The following is a 16,758-nucleotide window of genomic DNA, read 5'->3' as shown; positions in this document are numbered from 1 at the left end:
TTTCCTCAGAAATTCCTTCTCTGGCCATATATCTCAGTACCTTCCAAGATGTTCCTCACAAGCTATCCATTCACTAGCATCTTAAAGCTATTTAATTTTGAACCACAGATTTCAGTCATCCACATTTATCATCCTTAGAAAAATATGTACAACCTTATAATTTATGAATTTTTTGTAGTTTCCTTTATTAGATCATAAGAGTCTAATATAAAGGCAGGAATTTCATGTTCCACTTCTTTTTTATCTCCTGGAGACCAGAGCTCTCCAACAGCAAACACTTGATATTTATTTGCTAAATTAGATACTAAATATTGTGCTCAGTAAATTGAAACAACTATAATGAAGTTATGATCTAACAGCTCCTATTTCCGGATAGATACAGAAGTAGAGATTACAAAAGTTTAAAATAGAGTTGACTTGTAATATCTGAAACTCCAACATGTTACTAGATATTCTTAATAACTTACTATTTTATTTGGGTCATCTGAGTTTCCTTTCCTACCTACCTATTTATTAAAATAGGGAGGGGGGCAGGTTCGTGTTCTAGACCCTGACTGTTTGTGTGTGAACCAGGCTCTGCTACCTACTAGAATGTTACCTTGAACGTTTTATTTGGTTTTTCTGGGCCTCAGTTTCTTCGACTGTAAACATAATTGTAAGTAAATCATAGAGTAGTTTTTGGAATTTGAAGAAATGGTAAGTGACTCTCTCTATTTCCTAAACAAGTTGGAAACTATCGAGACCCAAAGAAGTCAGGCAGTTGGGGATCCCATGCTAGGCAGAACTGTGTAGCGTTGGTGCCTGGCAGTAGTGGAAAACCCTGATCAGGAGCCCTGCTAGACAACCACTGGGCCTGCCCTGTAGGGCTGGGCTCACTTCATGGCCTGGCTCAGACCAGCACACACCCAGAGATACTGAAAAGGCAGAGTCAGGAGTGAGCCATATGTCCCCAACTCCTCCCAGGGAACAGGGGGTGCAGATGGAAGCCCCAAAGAAGGAGGTCCTTAACCTGATGTTCTGAAGATTACATGAATCAATACATGGAAAGCTCTAAGAATAATGCTCTGTAAATTTTAGATATTATCGGGTTTTGGACCTTTAACCTTCCAAAAGATAAAAAAAAAAAAAAAGTGAAAAGACAAAGAGAAAAACCTCAGGTCAGTTAATTTTCCTTTTTAGAAGCTCAGATCATGAATATGGCATTTATTCTCTAAATGAGACTACATGCTTTATCTTCATTCGTCCATGTTGCTCTTATTTATTCATTTTAGTTTCTATTTTGACAGCCAATTGACACACTATATCATGGTAAATATCTTTAGAGACATTGTTCTTTTAAGATATTTCTTTTTTTTTTTTTTTTTTTGTGGTATGCGGGCTTTTCACTGTTGTGGCCTCTCCCGCTGCGGAGCACAGGCTCCGGACGCGCAGGCTCAGCAGCCATGGCTTACGGGCCCAGCCGCTCAGCGGCATGTGGGATCCTCCCGGACCGGGGCACGAACCCGTGTCCCCTGCATCGGCAGGCGGACTCTCAACCACTGCGCCACCAGGGAAGCCCAATAAAATTATACTTTTAACATTAAAAGTCGACAAAAGAAATTATGTTCTGATTGTTCTTTTGCTGATATTATTTCAGTCCAACTTATTACAAGTTACCTGTTGTACTTAAAGTACAATAATATTTGCTCTCAAAATGGAGATGAGGCCGTGTGGCTATATCTGTTCCTCCGAAGAGTAGATCTCATGAAACACCTGATGATACTGTAGTTTGCAAAGGCTTTGATTAGGTAAGCCTCGATACCGGTCCAGCAATGTAACCAAGAGGGCACATGTAGTTTTCACAGATAACTCTGAAATATAGCATTTTTAAGCATTTTTTAGGTCTTAACTGATAGGGTGACTAAGCCCCCTGGAAATTGACCTGAGGGCCCCTCAGGGAAGGCCCAGCAAGCCTGCAGGCAGACCCTCACTCCCTGGGAGGAGGGAGAGGGTCTAGCAAACCATCCATCAGCTTTAGGGAGTTAGAGCCGAGGAAAGGGGTAATCGCATCCGTCATTCTGGAGTTCAGAGTCAGGGCTCCCAGCTTCCTCTCTAAGACACCAAGCCAAGCGCTCAGGCAGATGGAGTAACAGTGCCCTCACTCCTGGACCCCGCAGATAATGCGAGGTCAGCTGGAGATGCTGATTTGTTTCTGAGCCACGAGTCAGATGTTTCTGGCCAGCATATTTCAGTCAGTTCTAGTGCCTGAGTTCAAGGCATGGGTTCAGCTACTGGTAGGAATTTGAAGTGGCCATAACTGGGTTTGAAGACATATTGTATGGAGAGCAAAGCTGATTATCACATGATGTGGCCGCCACAGAGAATCTCAAAATATTTGAGCCAGGACAGCTACCAGTGATCACGGACATCAGCTAGAGATCAGATCATCAAGCACAGCGACAATAAGAAGGTGTTTGCTGTGGTTTTATTTTGCCCGGTTTTTCGGGGGGGGAGAAATCATGCATGTGCATGGGTATGTGTGCACTTGCACACGTGTGTTTTTGAGGGAGAGGAGGTAAATGGAAAGAACGCTAATGCAAAACTCTGGGCAAGTGGGCAGTCTCAGGATCCTTCTAGAACAATGCCATCAATTGAGCCATGACCTCAATTCATTACAATGAGTTGTTATTTCAGTTAAAATAGTTGCTCTTCTCAGAAGTTCATTGTAGCAGGATTTGGCATTTAAAAGCACATACTATGAGGACAGGGAACCATAGAAGATCAAAGAACTCAATTATGAACAATAAGCTCATCATAGGAAATTTTTGCCAATCCAGATATTCATCTTACAAATTTCTATTTTAATATTATCCATGAGGTAACTTCTTCCATCAGCTTTATGAATGTGTGGCAAGAAAATGCCTAATAAAAGCCAAATTACTGAATTTATTTTTCTTATGGTGCTAAAATGTTGGTTAAAATATTCTTTGGGAAAGAGGGTTTCATTTTTCTTGCACTGCACAGCACAGGTGATGTGGCATGGCCTGCTCTTATAATTGCGTGTAGTTTTATGCCTACAGCTAGGTATCACTCACTCATAAATATGTTGTTCTAAAAAATACCATATTGGATTGTTAGCGTAATGCAAATGTTTCTTTGAAATGCAGGTTGTTCTCCAGTCTCAGTATTATCACAGAGCTCACCCACCCAGCCAACATGAGATTCATGCAATTCAGAGCCAAAGACTGTTACTCCCTTGCTCTTTCCAAGCTCGAAAAGGTAAGAATTCACATCATGAAGTAAGTTGCATTTAACCTTTTGGGTTGAAAGACTAACTCTAAAATTTCTACATGTAGAGAGAAATGCCATGAAACAGTAAAAATAAAAATGCTGTTTTGAATTCATATATGGGGGCTAAAATCTTAATTTATAATTTTTTAAAAGCATTGATTGATGGATTTGAACCATTTATATCACAAGTGAACATGATGGAGGTATCTCGTTCCATCATCGGTAATCATAAATTGAAAGCATGATATATGAAAGAGTTAAACTCAACAGGAGTATATATACTCACTTATAATGTCCATTATTGATAATATCACGAGTACTATGTCAAGACATCTACATTTACATAGGAATTTGCAGTTTCATAAATCCTTAAAGTCCTAGAAAACTTGTAGGCTTTGTTGAAAGTCAGTTCCCAAAGAAGATAATATGAGACACAAGCTCACAATCTGAGACAAAGCCAAGTTTATTGCTTATGTAAAGGAGGCTGTCACCTTAAGAGAGCTTTTTTGTTTGTTTTTTTTTGGTTTATAAATATTTATTAAAATTGAAAGTTGTTTGCTCTTCTATCCCATGAGCATCCATCCACCTGCCTGTCACCTGTTAAGATGCATGACTGCTGTCATAAATGCCCTTGGAATCTTCAGGATAACAGAACATCTGCCTTTGCTTAAAACTCCTTGTTCCTTGCCTTCCTAGCCAACACCGCTCTTCACAACTTTATATAAAAGTTCTCCAAAATTTGTACACCAAGTGAGCCATCCATGAATAAAAACATATACCTGGGATCCAAAAAAAGTTGGCCTGGACATGTCAAAGACTCAAGTCCACCTAAGAAATAAGAGTGGTTTTATAATAGCCAAAGATGAATTTTCTCCCCACAAATCTAAAAAATGCCTGCAATCAGATAGAGCTAATTAAGACTCAAGAGAGCTTTGTCAATGTCTTGGAGTGGGGAAAGGAAGGTCAAAGTTTATCAAGAGTTGGGAATTGTATTTAATGAGGCTCTTTTCATGTGGGGACTTACTAGGATTAGGAAGAGATGAGAATAACGCTAAGGAAGACAGTGGCGTTATTGCAAAGTCATGTTATGGGCACAGAAAGGTGTGGTTTTCTTCTCAGGATCCAGGCTGAGTGTGGGGATAAATGGATTTTGCATTCCAGGTGTACTTGATACTAGTGTACTGGGAGAGTTCGATGTAAGAGAAAAAAATAAGATCCAATCTTATATGTGAGAAAATGTGTTAAATCTATGCCATCTTTATTGTTTGTAATAATATTTATAAAATAGAGATAAGGATGGCTTACTTTTTTTTTTTTTGGCTAGTTTTTTTCTTTCACTTCATTTTATTTTGATTACCTGTTACGTCGGGCACTGTCCTGATTCCTGGGTGACGTACTGTTGAGTGAGGTCACTTCTTGTCTGTGAGGTACTCACAGAGTGAGGTACTCTTGTCTGTTGGTTTCCATCTTCAACGCTGGTCACATACATTGTGTTGGTAGAGCCTTGCCACTGCCCCTTTATAGGCATAGTTACCTTGTTGCTAGGCACTGCTTCCAGATGAGGAAACAGAGTTTAAGACAGATTAAATAACTGTTGTGCCCAACACACAGTGAGGCCAAATACACTGAAAGGTCAGAGTTTGGAGCAGAGAAAGGTTTATTGAAGGGCCAAGCAAGGAGAACGGGGCAACAAGTGCTCTAAAGACCTGAACTCTCTGATGGTTTTGGGGGAAGACATTTTATAGGCAAAATTTGGGGAGGGGGCTGCAGGGTGTGTTACCCTCCTCTGATTGGTTGGAGGTGGTATTCCAGGAATCTCAGTCATCAACCTGATTGGTTGGAGGTGGTATTCCAGGAATCTCAATCATCAACCTTCTCGTTCCAACCTGTCTGGGTCCACGAGTTTATGCTCTGTCTGAAGTTACCATCCTCCACCAGGGTGGGAGCCTTAGTTCCCACAGAACTCAGAGATATGTATGTAAATATTTTGTACGTCCCCCAAGGAGGAACCACGACCAGGCCCCATTGCTGTACTATCCTTTTCTTTTCTTTCCTTGCCTTTTTTCTTTTCTTTTCCTTTCTTTATTGAAGTATACTTGATATACAATACAGTGATTCACAATTTTTAAAGGTTATACAAACTAGTGAATATAACATAAAAAGAAGCAGACTTACAGATATAGAGAACAAGCTAGTGGTTGCCAGTGGGGAGAGGGAAGGAGGGAGGGGCTATATAGGGTTAGGGGATTAAGAGAAACTATAGGTATAAAATAAGCTATAAAGATATATGGATATCAGGGGGAATATAGCCAGTATTTTATAATAGCTATAAATGGAGCACAATTGCTTCTTTCTGCATTCCCTCACTCCCCTAATTAGTAAGTGAATCTGCCCTTTGGAACTCAGGGAAGGTCTAGGAGACTGAAAAACAAAAGGCAGTATCCTGCTCAGTTTCATTGAGTGAGTGCAGTAAGAGAAACTTAAAGCCATTCTTGTTTAGAAAGCATTCCTTATGTCAAACTGCTTTAACAGCATGGAAAGGGTGGGAATCACAGCTGAATGGCTCAGAATCCAAAGGCAAACCCACGGATGGGAATCCAGTGGAACCCATGCTGCCCTGGTGTGGTACAGTCTCCTCCATGACAAGTGAGGGAGGCTCACCCCATGATGAAGAAGACAGGCTCTACTACTTTGTAGGATTGGAACCTGGATAAATCTATGACACGTTTGTAGCCTTGGGATTTGTCTCTGGAAAATAGTGGTAATAGCCAAATGATAGGGTCATTGCCAAGATCACACCACACAATCTAGTCACAATATTTAGCCCAGTTTTGGCATATAATCAGTACTCAAATAACTAGCCCTAAACTCATAATTATAAATTACTATTGTCGACATCATCACTAATAAATATTCTATTGTGTGTATTCAGTTTTATTCCAGATCAGTTGATGTAGTAAGGTCATAATTGTGGAAGAGATTTTCATATTGGTAAATGTGTGTGTCTATATTATTGTGTATCTACTGCATGAGGGAAAAAGAAGAACAAAATGAGATTTTTATCTCTTTGGGGGAATTAATTAAAAATAAAATCTTCAGGGCTTCTCTGATGGCGCAGTGGTTGAGAGTCCGCCTGCCGATGCAGGGGACACGGGTTCGTGCCCCGGTCCGGGAAGATCCCTCATGCCGCGGAGCGGCTGGGCCCGTGAGCCATGGCTGCTGGGCCTGCGCGTCCGGAGCCTGTGCTCTGCAATGGGAGAGGCCACAACAGTGAGAGGCCCGCGTACCGCAAAAAATAAATAAATAAAAATAAATAAATAAAAATAAAATCTTCATCCAACCTAGAAGTCCTCTTCAGAAATGTAGAAAAGTTTTGTTTGAATAAGCATTAAACCAGACTGTGATATGCATCTCAGCAATCCACTAAAGACATTGCGAAGACAGAAAGACATCTTATCCTTTTATATAGCCAGGCAGATACAGTCATTTACATACATGATAACTGTCTTGATCCCAAGGAAAAATAAAATGTCTTCTAACTTTGCAGCAAGCAAAAAGTTACAACTTGGAGCCAGGCACCTAGCCTAAGCTCCCAAAGAGAGAGACAGGATACATTACTTCCACATTTCAAAAAGATAGTTCCAAGGCCCCCACCCCCCGCAAGAAAGGCATTCCCGGGATACAAAGCTAGCTAGAAGTTATTCAGACTTTGTATCCATCTCAAAGAGACATGGAAAGGATTTACAATTCCAAGTTATTTTTAAGGAAACTCTCTAGGAAAAAGAAGTGGGAGAGGGGAGTTTTCTTCCTTTTTTGGCATCAGGGAAATTCATTTTTTTTAGACTTATATTTACCCTTGCATCTTCTAGATATTTCCCAAGAAGAATACAAAAAAATCAATACATTACCTAATTATTAGGAACAGAGGAGTTAGGAGAAGTGGAATTGAAACCAATGGTTTGAATGCTATAAAACCATGGAAAATCCTTTTTTAATTCACTTATTATCATTTTTATCCATTGAAATAGGATCGTCACATAGAAATGTTTTAGACTGTCATGCTATTGTGGGTTGAATTATGTCCCTCCCCCCACCAAAAATGATGTGTTGGTGTCCTAACCTCCACTACCTCAGAAGGTGACATTATTTGAAGATAGGGTTTTTACAGAGATAAGCAAGTTAAAGAAAGCCATTGGGGTGGACCCCAATCCAAAATGACTGGCATCCTTATAAAAAGGGTAAAGTTGGACACAGAGACAGACACACTTAAAGGGAAGACAGCCATCCACAAGCCAAGGAGAGAGGCCTGGAAGAGACCCTTCACTTACCGTCCTCAGAAGGAACCAAAAAGTACCAACACCTTGATTTCAGACTTTGAGCATGCAGAACCGAGAGGCAATAAATTTCTGTTGTTTAAGCCACTCAGTTTATGATACTTCCTTATGGCAGCCCTGGCAATCTCACACACATGCCATCAGTGATAATGGTAACTGTTCATTTCTAATCAGTGCTTCTTATCACTTATACGTATACAGCTAGTTTACTGTTTAAAGTAATTATCTTCCTATATTTGTATTCTAAGCACAGGGAGGTAGTTTTAGTATTAGGAAACTGATCTTTGTTTCCAATATTCAAATACATTCCCAATAATATTTTCTAGAGTTACTGTTGGCTGAGGAAGTGGTGGATTTTTATTCTTCTGAACACAATTATGAATATCGTTTTATTCTACCTATAATTAGATGCACCTGCACCTTCACGGATGGGGCCTTCACCTTTAGAAACACAATCAAGGTTTTGAATTTAAAACAGACACCAGCTTGGCTGCTTAAGACACTTTTTTTTGTCATGAAGTGGTTGTCATTCAAATTGAAGAAGTGATAGGATTTGCAAGAATGAGTATGGAAGGTTAGCTTGCATTCATCCTGGTAGCTGATGTGTTCTTGGTAGACCTTGCATTCTCGTAGATATGTCGTTGCCATTGCTAATAGAAGGAATTCTCTTCAAGGTTTCTCTGGAAGCGACAACTCACTGAAGAATATCCACAATAATAACTTCCTAATGGACCAGACCATCATGCTTTAGTTTGTATTTTTTTCATCTGATCATTCTTTCATCGTTGCTGAGTCGTTTTATTTTCTATTACATTATCTTTCTTGTCTTGGATATTGACATTACCTTACTGCTACTGTTTACTCAAAAGTAGAGTCGTCCCTCGGTATCCATGGGGGATTGGTTTCAGGACCCCTCCCTTCTCACCCCCCCCCCACCCCAGCAGGGACCAAAATCTGAGGATGCTCAAGTCCCTTATATAAAAGGGTGGTGTAGTGTCTGCGTGTCACTTACGCACATCCTCCTGCGTACTTTCAATCATCTCTAGATTACTTATAATACCTAATACAATGTAAGTTCTATGTAAATAGTTGCCAGTAGGTGGCAAATTCAGGTTTTGCTTTTAGGAACTTTCTGGAATTTTTTTCTCCAGTATTTTCAGTCTGTGGTTGGTGGAATTGGCAGGTGTGGAACCTGCAGATACAGAGGACCAACTGTACTTCCCATGTTCAGTCATTGGTCATTGGGTCATTGACACTCCTCCTAAAAATCTGATGTAGTGGGTAGCAGAAACACAGTATGAGAGCTAAGCAGAGATGGGAAATGTGACGGGTAACAAGGAACCCGAAGAGAGGAAAACAACAATAGAATAAAAGAGAAATTTTTTGTCTCCTCTCCTTCTAAAGATTTATTTCATTTCTCTTATTTTGATGCATTTCATAAAAATGAATTTTATTCATGCTTATGCTACAATTTGCTTCAAGACTGCTTTTTAAAAATTGCTTTTGAACCTTCTCCTGTGATGATCATAATTACACTTTAGCAATCATATGGTAATTACACATTGATGTAAGAAGCAAGGTAATGAAAAAGTGAGATGAATAATACGGTATAATAAAAAATAATAATTGGTCTCTGTCTGTAGTTCCTGACACAGCACTTCAAAAACTCTTGGAATTTCCTAAGTGATAGGAGTGTCTTCTGTTATTCATACCTTTCAACCATGCCTGATTTTATGTTAACAAGGCAACTCATGGAGGGGCCTTGAAGATTGAAACTTTCAGTACCTCCTCACCTCCCTGCTTCCAGGGAGGGGAAAGGGGCTGGAGATTGGGTTTAATCATGTGGTTAATGAGTTAATTAATCATGCCTACATCATGAAACTTTGATAAAACTCTGAAGAATGAGGCATGAGAGCTTCCTGATTGGTGAACATATTGATGTACCAGGAGGGTGGTGCCCTCAGACTCCATGGAGACAGAAGCTGCTGTGCTCAGGACCCTCCCAGACTTGCCCTGTGTGCCTTTCATCTGTTGTTCATTTGCATTCTTTATATTAAGATGATAATCATTAAGTATAGCACTTTCACACGTTCTGTGACCATTCTGGAAAATTATTGAAATGAGGCTGTTATGGGAAGTCCCAGATTTGTAGCTGGATGGAGAAGTGCTGTTGGTTTGGAGACACCAAGGACTTGGAGATGGTGGCTGAAATGAGAGCAGTCTTGGGGGTCTGAGCCAACTCTGAGTAGTGAGCGTCAGGATTGAATTGTAGGACACCCTGTTGGTGTTAGAGAATGAGTGTCAGAATAGAAACAGTCATGTCTATAAATCATATATTGCTATGTAGTCAGCGGTAGAGCAAAATAATACACATTGGAGATATATTCTGGGAGAAATAGGCAAGAATATCATTTACTTTTTAACATATTCACCGTCTTAAAGCCAGAAGGCAAAATTTTACATATTCTCAATTTAAATTCAAGCCACTAAATATTCTCTGAGCACCTACTGTGAGCCATATGCCTTCCTCAATGCTAGAAGTTATGAAATTGAATAAAACACATAGAATTTGTAATTTGACGGGAGACAGATATATCGGAACAAACAAAAACACATTGCCGTATTCTTTTTTTTTCTGTCCAAACAACTTGGACTACTTTTTATTCATAATCTAAGTGCTATCGTGGCTGAGGGAGGGTTTGGTGCTATCTTCCGGATTCATTAGGAAAATTTCTTATCCAATTTTTAAGAAAATATTTACCTTCCCCCATATGGGTCCAGGAAGAATTTGAGAATGCTAATTAGTTTCTATTGCTTTTAAATGTAGTAAAGCACAGCCTGATCTACTCTAGAGGAGTGATGATATGTAATTTATATATGGATAACTATTTTAATGTACAAATGTATCTATTAAGAATGTGCATAGTGAAGTCCAGTGGTTAGCACTCGGCGCTTTCACTGATGGGGCCTGGGTTCAGTACCTGGCCCAGGAAGTAAGATCCTGCAAGCTGCGCAGCACAGCCAAAAAAAAAAAGAAAAAGAAAAAAAGAAGAGTGTGCATAGTATTATGATTTCACACAATAGTTTCAAAGTCGTCACAGGCTGAATGTTTATGCCCCCCACACACACCAAAATTCACATGTTTAATCCTTCAACATCCTTTCTTTCTTTATTTCTGAACCCACAAGTCTTTCAGAAGCTTCCACTTTTCCAAATTTCTCAATTCTCAGGAGCATCAGGGCCTTCACGGGAGAACAGGGTGCAGGAAGCCATTTGTGTGTATTGTTTGTAAAACACATATTTCTAACATATAAGTGGCGTGGTTGAAGTCCAGTTTTGCCTATCACTCCTAGTGTATGGCTATTGTCTCAGTATAATTACTAGGAGCTCCTGTCAAGATGTCCTGATTTGGATGGTTAACTACATAATCACCCTATTTATAAGGCAAGGACCACTTGTATTTTAGTGTAGGAGGATAATAACATTGCTTAGAAGACCCTGCATTCCTCTCTAAGATAAGGAAGAGGGTCCCGCACACCCCAAACTCCTTCAGCATGAACTTGCCTTGGGTTGACTCAAGGGTTTTTTGGGACATGGGTCTGAGTTAGCCTTGAGTCCTCATAAACAAGGTGGACTCCCTGAGTGTCCATCAAATGCACCCCCTCTAAGCTGCCACTTAGACTGGAACAGATGTGCGTGTGCGTGTGTGTGTGTGTGTGTGTGTGTGTTTGTGTATGTGCATGTGTGCATGGGTGTAGTGGGAACCTACTCTTTCCAGTAAGAAGAAAAGTGGACATGCAGAGAGAAATGCTCTTTATTACTAGAATCGCCTCCTCTTTCTGTTGGCAATATAAAGAGAGGAAAAATGAAAGAAAGAGAAAGAGAGATTGATTTAAAGCCACCGATGGCCCAGGGTCCTCTCTCTCCTCAGTTCCTCAGTTCCCAAGCACACACTCCAGTGAGAGGCTCTGATAGGAAACCTGTTCTGGAAGAGCCAGCGCATCTCAGAGCTGCTGTGCAGAGTCCCTGTGATGGGGTACCTTCTGTAGAGACGAGTCTCTTTCTGGGGAAGGCTCTGTAAACAGGATACATAAAACCCTAGCAACTCATTGAAGGCTTTGGTATTTTAATATAAGGATTTTCTGTATTTGCATTCGAAAGGCCACTCCCTGGGCAAGCAGTTTTGTGAGAGGAAAGGCACAGTTAGTTTGCCCAGGACCTGAGAATTTGGAAATAGGATTTGAGGGTTGTTGGTGAACTAGGGTAGGGACAGGGAGAAAGAGGGAGGAAAAGAGGGAAAAAAAGAAGACGTTATGTCAAACAGTGTAAAGAAGGTCAAGTAGGATGAATGGTGAGAAAAGCCAATCGCTGAGAAAATACGGATAGAAACCATTAATTTATGCCAATAAAATTCTTGACTTTTTTTCACCTCCCACACCGTTCTGCTAAGTCCAACAATTTTATCATTTATTCCATATGGTACTGGATGGACACAGTTTAAAAAAAACACAGTTTCTGCCAGAAACAGATCCCTTCTTCCAACAAAAGCATATGTTCATGATAACAAACCAAATGAAAGAAATAGGTAAGACCAAGGGTATTAAAGTGTCTGGGGTCTTTTAATACTGATTTGGATTTCTCAGATTTCTTTTAGGTATTTTTAGATAAGTGGTTGTTAGGAAAACACAAAATCATCATGGAAGCTTCAGTTGAATCTAGAATTCTACTAAGGAAGCAAATACGATATGTCTGATAAAAAGGTATTATATATTTATACTAGAAGCAATCATAGAAATATTTACTATTGTATTTTATAAAACACAATAGTCAAAAGAAATACTAAAGTCAGAGAAATTTATATAACACAAACATTGCAGTTTTTCCATCTTCAAACCTAAAGAACCAAAGTGAAAAGAAAGGGTATTGAGTAAACCGCAAAGGGTTTCCTTCCTCCCTCTTAATATAAATGTTATAAACTTTATGCAACAAACTTTCCCTAGATGTAGGCAACTACTATAAGTGGAAAGGATTTATTCATTTGTTCAATAAAATTTCATTGACTGTATGCCAGGCATTGTGTTAGGCATTGTCCTGGGACTCACTGAGCTACCTCAGACCAACAGAAAACTAATAAAAAAATAAACAAGGAATTATAGATTTCAGAAGAGCTCTGAAAGTCATAACAGGGTTATATTCAAAAGTAACTGGGGAACGCCTACTTTAAATAAGGTGATAAAGTAAGGTCTCTTTGGGGAGGTGATATTTTAGCTATAATGATAACACCAGACTAGTCCAGTCAAAACTTGGAAGTATCAGTACAGGAAGAAAGCAAGCAATATCAAGTCCACAACGTGATGCATCACTTGATGTGTTTGAAGGATTACTAGTAATAGAAGACAGTAAGTGCTTACTATACATAATACTTTTAGATGTTTTATCTTGTTTATTTATTAGAATGACAATGCAATGTCATCACCAATATGAACCCCATTTCACAGGTGATGAAACAGAGGAAGAAGGAGCTTAAGTAACTTGTACGAGATCGTCCAACCAGAAGTGGCAATACTTGACTGGTCACCTTGTCTGTCTGTGGAATCCAAGCTCCAAACCACTGTGTGTTATACTGTCTGTTGGATCCATATTTTTAGCAATTGGACTTCTCTACTAACCTTGAAACTCAAGTCCAAATTAACTTATAGTCTTCTCTTCTTCCACCTTTCCTTTTTTTACAGAAGGGCACACTTATCCACCCAGTTATCCAGAAAGTGGGATATCATCCTCATCTTCTCTCTACTACCCAATTCAGTCAAAAATCCCCTCAAATTTAATGTCTGATGTCTAAATATATTTGAAGAAGATCTGTTTCTGTAAACCTTCATTTCTCACTAGAATTGCTGCCTTAACACCCTCGTTTAACTTGCTTGGTATCCCCATGCCACCTCCCCATTTCCAGTCCATTTTCCATATTGTCACCAGAATGACCATTCTAGAAATGTGGTCATATCACTCCTCCTCTTAAAAAATATGTAAGTTTTTTCTCATTACACTTAAGATACAATTCAAAATTGTTAACATGATTTCAAAATGGGTTCATCGTATGTCCTGTTTTTCCTGGAGCTGTCCCAATTTTCACCCTTGTTTTTCAGCGTAATTCTTGATAACATCCTTTTTCCTCTCAAGTGTCCTGGAACTTTAACATCTAATTCCTGGCTTCTGTTCCAGTCTCACTTCTGACCTCTCCATCCAGCCTGTACACTCACACTCAATGCTGTATTCAAACAGAATTGCTTATAGCTCCTCAAGTCTTTTAAGCTTTATTCCTATCCAGCTTCTAGCATATGCTGAACCTTTTGTTTATAACTTTCTGCTTAACACCTGCCCTTCCCAAATTTACTGGCTAATTTCTACTCATATTTGCGTCTCCACTTAGACATCACTTCTAATTCAGTCTCTCGACTTTTCCACCAGAAGACTATGGTAGACGCCCTTCCTACGTGCTACCCAAGCATCTACCCCTGTTTTGTTGCATATTCTCACCCTGGTGTCTTCCCTATTTATTTTTGGTATCACTCACAGTTTGTGAGTTCTTGTAGGCAAGGAAAGTATCCATATTTGTTTACTAGTGCCTGGTCCATATTCAATGCATAATAATTCTATATTAACCGAATTTATGAGTTCTAACAGGAATTCTGTATGCCTAGCACTAAGGATAATGCCCTATGTAGAGTAGACTTGTCAACACTATTTGTTATTTGTTAACTGACTAATTTAGTAAATAAATGAATGAGTTAGTGTTTGATTGGAACCTTTAATAATGAATGATTTATAAAATGATACTTATCTATAGGATTCAGATGTGTGGAAAAAGGAAGAGAGTACCTTTCCTTCAGTGTAAGCCCTGAAGGTAAAAGACTATTTCTGTATTTGGAAAATACAGTGTATGAACTGGAAAATGTAACTGAACCAAATTTTTTTTTTAATTAAATGTGCTACGTAATGTAATTTAACTGAAGCATCTATGTAAATGTAGGTATATAATAAAAGAGAACATTTGAAATATTGGTTAAACCTTTATTAAAATTAGAGAACAACTCACTGGATTTAGGCAATGTATCTTCTCCATCAGTAAATCATTGAGCAGGGATAATGTGAGTGAAAGAAACCGCTATATGCCAAGGATCACCCTGCCTCTGATCCACTGAGCTTACCATAGACTCAAGTTTTTGTCAGGAAATTCTTAGGACAAGCTCTTTTCATGAGGATATGTTGCTTTTTCACAGAAATCTTGCCTTTGAGTTCTCCAGGCATGTATTCCGCAAGAAAGTCTGAATCTTAGAGTAAACTGATTTTAGATTTATGAACAAAAATTTACACTATTGCAATTGTTTGTATACGAATTGGCAGCATCGTGTTGGATGACTGGGTGTTACAAAAGACTAGAGGTTGGCAAATTAATAGTCAGTTTAAGCCCCAGCAAGTACTGTAGCAGTAGGATGCAGAGAGGGAATAATTCTAAGGATAAATGCTGGAGTTTGGAAATTTAATGGATGGACTGGGGAGAGGGATGCGGAGATGGTGGTCAGAGATTCTCTGATTGACTAGTCAGTACCTTTGATTAACTAGTTAGGCGATTATTCAGCATGATGAGAAATTCATTTTAGTAAAGCATGAGATTATGTTTACAGAAAGATATTCATGATCAAAGTTCATATGGTATTGTATAGACATGCTTTGTAGTGAACTATAGTAGCAATAATTTCTGTACATGACCAAGGGTTTATTGCAGCATTTCTTTTCCTGCTCTCTTTTTTTTAAGGGTAGTATTAACCAATGACAGGAGTAGAAAAGTCAACATACAGATGTTAGAAGGAGAACTTACAGGACACAGATTTGTGATGCTTTGAATGCAGCACTTTTGGATGTGATTCTAAAAGCTTTTACTGAGCGTTGTCAAATGTGTAAGCTTCACAGGGATGGACATCATATTTATAAATGCCCTTCTATGAGTGCTACCATAGATGTGAAATTCTTGACCTTAATAGCGTCTTTGAAAATGTTAAACTGAGAATTCTGTTAACTTACGTTTTAAGAATTGGCGTATTGTATTACTGCAAGAGATTTGACTTTCAGCACAGTGCAACCTTCTTTCAAATGCATATGTCTTTTTTTCTAATTCCATTTTGTTTTAAAACACATTTTAAATGTAGTTTTCTCATTTAGTAAAAGTTGTCTAATTGGAAAAAAAAAACTATTCAGGCTGATAGCTGTAACTGAACTTTGGGAAAGATGTGAACGCTAATGTATGGGTTTAGAAGTCCTAAGATGAGATACTTAAAGCCAAAAACCAGACGGTTTCACACTGAGAGCAGAGGAGAGGCCGGAGTTGGAATCATGTTCTAGTCACTAAATTGTGGCTTTTCTCAGTCTTCCTCCGACTTGATTTTTGAACAGTATTTGAGACCACATCTTCCTCTACAGCTGGAACGTGCTCAGGGTGTCCGGCTCCTCGGATCTCCGTCTGTGCAGCCACTGCGCACTCCCTGCCTCCCACCCACCCCGGCCCCACGTATGATCACCTTGGGAACATTCTCCTGTGCCTCTCCACCGCCACCACCCGACCACCACGACTCTCTGAGTCTAACCGTGAACAAATTAATTCCCTGTCTAGTTCTACTGCAGCTAAGTCTGCATCAAAGAAAAAAAAAAAAAAAAAGAACAAAACTTGATTTAAAAATTTTAAGGGATGAGAAAACATGCAAAAGCATAAAATCGTGCTTTGCCATGTGTCCCAAGCCCCTTGTTAGCTAGAGGAGTGAACAATGAACAGAGATGATGGTCCTTGGCTTAGAAGATCCCAGGCAGGTAACAGAGATCCGTCGCCAAGTTCTGGGAAAGAGGACCCTGAATGAGCCGTGTGCAGAGCCCAGCAGTCTTGCTGTTTCCCACCTGACCTCGTGACAGATGCTGGACTTCAGATTCTTAGGGTCTCGGCACTTTATTTTGGCTACTTGTTTTAACGTGGGCTGAAGATCTGTGGTTTTGGCAGTACACCTTAAGAACCAGATGTGGCCCCCAATTCACAGGAAAGCCTGCCTATCCCTGCAAGAAGACAGCTCATTCCAGGCATCTCCTAACCACCGAGGCGGTTCAAATG

The 16,758-nt window shown here is 39.5% G+C and overlaps 1 protein-coding gene across 11 annotated transcripts in view; it reads left to right on the top strand.

The window, feature by feature from the left end:
- The window catches only part of KCNT2 (potassium sodium-activated channel subfamily T member 2), a 413,914-nt gene that overhangs the window by 340,607 nt on the left and 56,549 nt on the right, over positions 1–16,758 (top strand). For all 11 annotated transcript variants that reach the window (XR_007476555.1, XM_049708188.1, XM_033415453.2 and 8 more), the window contains one exon: positions 3,147–3,258. Coding sequence is in view for 10 of the 11 variants with exons in the window: in XM_049708188.1 (XP_049564145.1) it covers positions 3,147–3,258 (112 nt within the window). In the remaining variant the exon portion in view is untranslated. The remainder of the gene's footprint in view (positions 1–3,146; positions 3,259–16,758) is intronic.

Source organism: Orcinus orca, chromosome 1, assembly GCF_937001465.1.
Source record: "Orcinus orca chromosome 1, mOrcOrc1.1, whole genome shotgun sequence".
NCBI lineage: Eukaryota > Metazoa > Chordata > Mammalia > Artiodactyla > Delphinidae > Orcinus > Orcinus orca.
Note: the sequence above shows the minus strand (reverse complement) of the source record. Positions and strands in the feature narration are given on the sequence as shown.